General features: G+C 38.5%; 1 protein-coding gene across 1 annotated transcript in view; it reads left to right on the forward strand.

The window, feature by feature from the left end:
* asic2 (acid-sensing (proton-gated) ion channel 2) overlaps window positions 1-7,948 on the forward strand; it is a 32,816-nt gene extending 24,868 nt beyond the window's left edge. Inside the window, exon 3 of the mRNA XM_049467866.1 lies at window positions 7,845-7,948. Within this exon, the coding sequence (XP_049323823.1) occupies window positions 7,845-7,948 (104 nt within the window). The remainder of the gene's footprint in view (window positions 1-7,844) is intronic.
* Window positions 7,949-8,179: the final 231 nt, after the last annotated feature.

Consider the following 8,179-nt stretch of genomic DNA (forward strand, 5'->3'; position numbering starts at 1 on the left):
GGTGTGGTTGTGATCATCCAACATGCTTACATCATTAACCCTTAAAGCAGTGTTTCTAATTTGCTAAATTGGACAAGTGCTGTTCTTTAAACATGCTTTCGTCTGTTTTTGAAAATGTATTTATTCAGAAATTGCAATTGTAGAGGGCTTTTAATTTGAAATGAAAGATATGTGTTCTGCAAAAGAGTGTGAGAAATAAGGAAAACCGAGAGAAGAAGACCGAGAGAAAGAACTAGTCAACATTAAGCCAGATAGGTTTTAACCTACCCATTTGCAATATACCATAATGCAATATGCCCAAAAATTCATATTAAATTATTTAAAATAGAGGCTTGCAAACTGGCACATGACTCCTCAGCATGCTCCAACACACCATGCATCATTTTAAAAGTACTACATTAAATTAAAGCTGTACTGAGCTTGAAAATTTACACAATGAATGCCACACGCAAACATGCATACGCTAAGTGCTTACCTCATGTTAGTTTTAGCTTGTGCTTAATGGCAAAACTTGAACAAGCTAGTTCATGTTTAACTGCGATAGAAGCACAAAACGTATTATTTGACAGTAATTACATACCCTCATCTGCTAACTTGTCTTGGACAGTAGGTACAGATCCCTCCTTCAGATGAAGTCTGCTTGCTCCATTTGTCTTACTGTATGAGTACTGTATGAGGTTGTCAACCAAAATGACTGAAATGGCATTTCTTCAACTGATTTAGCAAGTGAGGCTCTGGTGGGGGTTGATGGTTAAGGGCTAGTGCCAGGGTGGTTCTATGGAGGTTTCCTTATGGTGACGTCACAATAAGGGAGACATCCAAACAGCTCATAGAAGCATATGATTCCTGACTCCAAACTCTGTCCACTGACTCTTAAAAAAGTATGGACGCTTGGAGTGTTGGTAGGGGCAGTCGAGAGTTTTGCATAATATGTCCCCTTTCTGTGTGTGTGTGTGTGTGTGTGTGCTAGGGTATAGTGTGCGGTAGGGTATAATTAAGGCTCTGTCTGAGCTCTGGTGATCACACTGACGGCCAACATCAGTGTGTGTCAAATTTTATTCAGATCAAAGTGACAGGCTTGTCTCACTCCTGCGTTCCTCAAAGCGCCATCTCCATTAAGCCAAGCACATCTGTTTAAAGGGCATCTTCAATCAGAAGCCATCTTCTCACAACGCGCCTCGCCATTTACATCACTATCGGGCTGCCTTGTAAAAGCATTTGTAGGTTAATATCGCTTATTACTGTATACAGAACGCTGTCTGCCTTCTCTATCTGCCAGATCTAACGATATGTAGCTTCTGGAACTGATACCAACACTACAGAGACGAAAGAACGAGATCTCTGATATTTGTAGGGCACAACAGACTGGCGAACACAACAGAAAAGAGTTTATGCATTGCATTGTGGAAAGAATAAACAATTTAAAATCATTCTAGGGTCATCAGTAAATGTTAGTCTAGACAGACACACTAGTTTTGTAATTATCATGGCAACAAACAAACACGACAAGATTTTATACCGGTTTCTGATTTATGCAGCTCATTGTAAAACGCAATGTAACTGTCATCTTTTTCAGTAATATTTTAGTTATAGTTAATAATAGTTTATAACTATTGTTTTAAATTTCAGAGCACCAGTAGTGATTGGACAAATGAATGTAATCTTCTAGAAATGTGTCACTTTTAGTGTAGTGTCTATATAATATTGGAGCTTGACGTCAACCTGATGTTGATTTGATTGCCCAGCCAATACGATGTTGGGTTTTAAACGATACCTGACCTATAACAAACCCTTATTTAATGTCTGCCCAACGATGGACCTTTGGGTTTTGACATCAACTTGATTTTTATTTCCAACTAAAAAGTAATGTATATAATGTTGGAACTTGACGTCAACTTGACGTTAATTTTGGAGTGATACCTAACTGGTAACCAACCCTAAATCATTGTCTTCCCATTTTAGTCAACCTGACATTGGGTTTGGCGTCAACCTGACGATAATTTTTGAATGACCCTTGACAGATAGCCTATTCTAATTCAATGTCTGCCCAACATTGAATCCTAATGTCAAGCCAATATTTATTTCCAACTAAAATTAAACGTCCTATGTCTTTCTGATGTCTAAGTGACATCCTGTGCCGGCTGGGTTTGTTAAGTACTCACCTCATTTGAAACCTCACTCTCTGTTGTTAACTTAAACTTTTTTCAGTAATATTTAGTTGATAATTTAGGAATGAAGGTTATTTATAACATTTTCCATTTCTGGCACCACAAGTGGTTGAACAAATGAGGATAATCTTCTAGAAATGTGTTGTTTTAGTACTTGGTTGCAAATCCATCACAACCATGAAGATAATCGCCTCATCTGCTAATAACTAAGGGCTAATGAGAAAACTCTGAGATATTCATTTTGTACCCAGAGGTCAGAGCATTAGCAGTTGTGAAGGTGTTTGACGTCAGTTGCTCGAGCTGAGTGTGAATGCATTTCCCCTCAGAGCTCATCTGAGGTCAGAGCTGCTAGAAGCCGTGCCCTTGGCTTTTGGAAAAAAAAAACATTTACCCACATCAGCTCTGAGATGTTCTGGCTGAAATCAGTTAAATCGAGTGATTTTAATATAAAAATGTCCTTACATCCTTTTACTTGGCAGCATCTGATAGTAAACGCTGGTGTAATAACACAGGGATTGCTGCAGGCTGGCAGGAGATTGATTGATATCATAAAACAAAAACCTTTTTTTCCAGCGATGAATGAGCGCTTTTGTTATAGGCGCTGTAGAGAGTTGAGCTCGAGAGCTGTATAGACAGAAACTTTAAGGCCTTGTGGCTTGCTAGAGGTTGTTAGCACCTTCTCATAATAAGCAGGATGGCTGAAAGCTTTCACTTCGTGAGGATGGAGAAAAGGAGAAAGAATGACTGAAGGCTGAAGATTGAAGAGATTCATTATTGTCTAGAGAAGCTTTAGTTTTAAAGAGGACATATGCAGAACTCAGACTTTTTTGCATGCTTTTATATTTCTCATTGGGTCTTGAGTGCCCCTAGAAACACTTTAAGCGCAAAAAAAAAATCAATCCGAGTTTCGTGTCAGAAATCATATGCTTCCATGAGCTATTTGGGTGGCTCCCTTATTATCATTTTGGTTAAGAACCTTTGACCGTTCACAGCAGGATTAGCCATCAGACTTTTTATGAAGGAGGGATCTGTACCTATTGTCCGTTAAACATGAAGTAGCTTGTGTGTATGTGTGTGTGTGTATATATACAGCTTGCTCTTGCATCCACAGTTAATCCTGTTGGATGTGGTTGGTCCTTCTTGGTGATATGCTGACATTACCCTGGATACCGTGGCTCTTGATACATCACAAAAACTTGCTGTCTTAGTCACAGATGCGCCAGCAAGACGTGCACCAACAATTTGTCCTCTTTTGAACTCTGGTATGTCACCTATAATGTTGTGTGCATTGCAATATTTTGAGCAAAACTGTGCTCTTACCCTGCTAATTGAACCTTCACACTATGCGTGCCTATATATAAATAATAAATAATACAGTTTTTAGTAAATTATTAGTCCTCCAAAGAGGGGGGACAAGTGGATATTGTGCTAAAATGCTGTTTGCTGTATACATAAGGAAAATAGTGTTTTAATAGTGTAAAAAAAAAGAAATGGCCCACCACCCAAATAATACCTGCTCTAAAAAAAAAAACATGAACTAGCTTGTTCACATTTTCTCATTTAGCACAAGCTAACACTAATGTGTGGAAATTGGGTTGCCATGTACTTGGGATTGATTTAGCTCGAAGCCTGGAACAGCCTGGTTGGTGAGCATCTTGCTATGAAATCCTGATAAAAACTATTAGGCAGCGTTCACACAGCAGGTGAAAGTGTCCCGAATCCGAATTTTCTGACCAAATCCAATATTTATTTTAGGCTGTTAATGTGTTTTTTTTATGTGACCCATATCTGACATCTGTTTGAATGGTTTGCACTGTGTAAGTGACAGACATGCTGTAAAGAACTCTGCTTCATGTTAAGTTTCGCTTTTATCCTTTCCCGAATCTCAAGAGCCATGAATTGACTTCAGGCTGCAGCTGATCTTATCACCATAAATTTGCTCCACATAATTAAAAAATGAACATGTTATTCGTAAAACCAACCTAGACTGCAGACAAATTTACTGTTTACTCAAGATTTTGATCACATGCTTTTAAAATACAAGGCAATCTGCATATACATTTTTATACTTTCATTCTCAGGTTGTTGTTTTTTTTCAAACTACTTATAGATCTATCTATCATTTTGGAGGCATATCTAAGTTTTGATATTATTGGGAACACTGATTCCAAACATTTGAATAAGTGCATTATTCTTCCTGTCTTCCCCACTCAAGATGGAAATCAATATTTGGTTTCTCTTGTGCAGAACACTCTCATAACTGGATGCTCTGACAAGCAAATCCCCGCACTGAAATCCTTTCTTAATTGTCTGCAGTGCCAGTCATCTCCCACAATGTCTCTAAATATCTGTATTTTTACTTCTCCTCCCATCTGGATCTCCAGCTGCCTACAGCAGCTGTCTGCTCTTATCCTCGTCTTCCCCGTTTCTGGCTGGACCTCTTTTGTTAGATCCTCCCCGGGGTGGACGGGTTTCTCTTCTGAGATTTTGGTCTCTCTCCAGGTTTTTCTCTGCTCTCAGGGCGTTTTCCGTTGGTGACCTCTGGCTAGTGCTGGTTTGCTGCTAATATTAGGCTGGATAGACTTTACAGAATGATTTTCTGTGTTAATAAAAAAACAGCATGGCTAACTTAAGCTGGTTGACCATTGTTACACTCCCTGAGCCGGGGGTCAGAGAGTGTACACCTGTAAAAAGGATGAGACACAATGAAACTGGGTTTGCCTGTGTAGCAGCTTCTTAAGTCTTTCTTTATTAAACAACAACAGTTTTTGTCTCGTGTTTTTTCAATATTAATTACCAGTACTAAATCCATATCAATAATATAAATGCACCCATATATAAAATATACATGCACATGCATATGAAATATACATACACTTTTAGCATAAATTAAACAAATCTTCTCTCAGCACATTTTTTTGTGTTTTTTGTTGTAGCTCTTCCAAATGAAACTTTTTTTAAAATCTTTTTTCAACTCTGAATCTAATCTGAACATTTATTTAACTATTCAAAATATGTACTGGACAGGGAAAGTCTTTATTTTAAAGAAGTTGTAAAGTAGTTGACTGCATGTTCACTGCATAACTGACATTTATGACAGAAAAATCACTTCTGTTAATGTCACTCATTTCTGTTACTGGAACTCACCCCTGTTACTGACACTCATTCCTGTTACTGGAACTCACCCCTGTTACTAACACTCATTCCTGTTACTTTTTATGTTTTGAGTAACAGGAATGAGGAGTTTTTAGTATAGAATTGGCAAAAGCATGAAACATAATTCTAGTTATTTTTAAAATAAACAAATAAGACCTCCTCAGTCATACATTACAATAAGATCAAATACACAGAAAATCAAATGAGGGAACTTAATTTTGATCTTTCCATGATCTTCAGAAGAACCAACTGATGTAACTTCCTGTTGTGAGGTTTAAAAGTAGCCCCCCAAAAAAATGCACCCGCCATCCCTGAATTTTCACCCGCAACTGGATTTTCAAACATGCCCAATTTGGCGGGAAAACTCCAAACCTGGCAACTTTGGCGCTAATCGCAGTAGTTAACAAACGCCACAGCGCACTCTACAGGACATCTCAGTCTACATTCTTGTATCACACTATATGAAAAATGTAATGGTTATTTTCTGACTTTTGATGGGCAATTTAGAAAATTAAGAAACATACCTTTTTGGCAGCAATTTTTACAAACTATTATGTCTTCTTAACAAGTTTAACAGAACAACTCTAAAGAAAGGGCTCTAATAAAATTAATACAGTTTAAAACTGTAATAAAATCTATGTAAAAGTAATATTTTTTGACAGAGGAAACCTAAGGGAAACCTAAATAAAATAGCTAGTCTTTAAAGGAACAATCAGCAATAAATGTGAGAGAGTGTGTTAAATATCTACAGGAGCCCAATTTCCAAAAACTGGATTTTTGAGTTTTCTGATCCTTACATGCGAGGCTCACACAGGTTGCCAGATTGACACACATAGTGACAAACGATGACAAGTCTTACTATGTTTCTGTGTACTATGCTGATTGTGATGGTAAATTTTCCAGCCTTGGTTAGGAAACCTAACTGAAACTCAGTGATTACATGTTTAGCAGAAAAATAGCCTTGCATACCTAGCACACAGTTTGCATGCTGCTGTCTATGACTGGCAACCCAGGGTGTGGAAAATGGGACTGGGGGAATGTTGGTGGGTAGATTCGGAGGCTAAATCCCACACAGATTTCTGTGACATACTGCACAGTTCTAATAAGAAAATACTGGTTGGAGCTCTGCTGACAAGAGCTGGCCCTGCTTAAACTCAGCATGTTTTCTTAAAATCTAATAATACATCCTGATCATGCTATGAGGTAAAACTTTTGAAAAAAAAAAAATACTATTAGAAAGGGAAACTGTGGTATTGTGCCTTCTTTAGTGGTAAAGAAATGACACTACAACAAAAAAAAGGATATAAAATATGTAGAAGGAATAAGAGTGGGTGTAGATGTGCTTGGATTTAAAGGGTGAACAAGACCATTAACTTCACTGCCTGCTCTGAGACACCAGCTTTATCACTTTCTCTGTGTGTTTGTGCTCTTTCTTTGAATGTGTGTGTGTGTGTAGCAGTTCCAGTTACTGTGGCCGTGTACTAGTTTCCTGTATTAGCATAGCGTAAGTGTTGTATAAATGATTATGTATCATTGCTGATTTATGGTCCTTTTTAAGGTCTAATGAGAGTCGGGCTGCGGTGCATCATAGGCTGCCCCACTTTACAGCAGAGAGAGAAGGCCTGTGGTCAAGGGCCTATTTTTAGATGCCGGTATATCTCCCCCGTCAATCAAGTCAAGGAGGTTAATATTAGCTGGCTCTCTGACCACTTCTGCCGACTCTCCAGACGCAGCAGGACTGCTGCTGCATTAGACTGATGAAGTACAGCGACGTGAAAAAGTGCCCCTCTACAGATGTCTTCTGTTTTTGCTTTTTTGTCATTCTGATATTTTTCCGATTATCAAACGAACTTTAATATTAGACAAAGATAAACTATAAAAAAGAGTAAATATAAAAAATTATGGCACACAGCCCAAAAGTCAATATCTCAGAAAATTAGAGTATTATATAAGACCGAGTGGTACTTTTGGCAGTGTGGGCAGTGTGCCCACAGTCCTGCTGGAAAATGAAATCTGCATCTCCATAAAAGTTGTCAGTAGAGGAAAGCACGAGTCTTTAAAAAAAGGAGAAAGGTTACAATTCCACAAATATCGGATTCTTTGTGCTCGTGCCAATCAGCCAATCAGATTGCAAGGGTGAAGTTAACAGTGATTGAAATGTAAAACATCCATACAGTGATCTCTGAATATTACATAATTAAGCTTGTAAAATTAAGTATATTCAATAAACAAACCTTTTGAACACATTAATTTACTGTTGTTATGGCATGCTGTGGATCTGACTAAAACGCTGCTTGCTGTGAGGTTTTTATTTAAGTATGTCACATCATGCCACAATGCGCAGGTAGAAGCCAGTTAACATTCAGCTCCTCTTCACGGGGAGCTAGCTAGTCAGGCGTGTGCACAGATAGACCCCAGAGGGAACTCGAGCCCCAGCGCTTGCTCCCTCAGTCTGCACGACCCTCCTGGTTGGCATGCATAATAATTGCTTTGTGTTTGGCCTCTTTGCCATTGTTTAAGATCCGTTTAGTGAGTCGGGACGAGGCTCAGCCTCATTCAGGGAACAGAGCTGGTGGGTCACCTCAGGTTCCACAGGCTTCATCGCCCTTGAGCACCTGAGGTGATGATGATGACAGACATGGAATGCGGTGACGATACTTCAGACATAATAATAATCCCAATGACGGGAAAGAGAAATGAGGAAGAGGCGGAGAGGATAAAACCTCTATACTACACTATACAGTATATCCAAATGTTTGTTGTCACCCTTGTAATTAGGGGTGGGAGAAAATATTTATATTGCGATATATTGTGTCATTTTCATTTGCAATACATTATTGATATGTGGCAGCAAA

This window comes from Astyanax mexicanus, chromosome 19 (genome assembly GCF_023375975.1).
Source record: "Astyanax mexicanus isolate ESR-SI-001 chromosome 19, AstMex3_surface, whole genome shotgun sequence".
NCBI classification, from domain to species: domain Eukaryota; kingdom Metazoa; phylum Chordata; class Actinopteri; order Characiformes; family Acestrorhamphidae; genus Astyanax; species Astyanax mexicanus.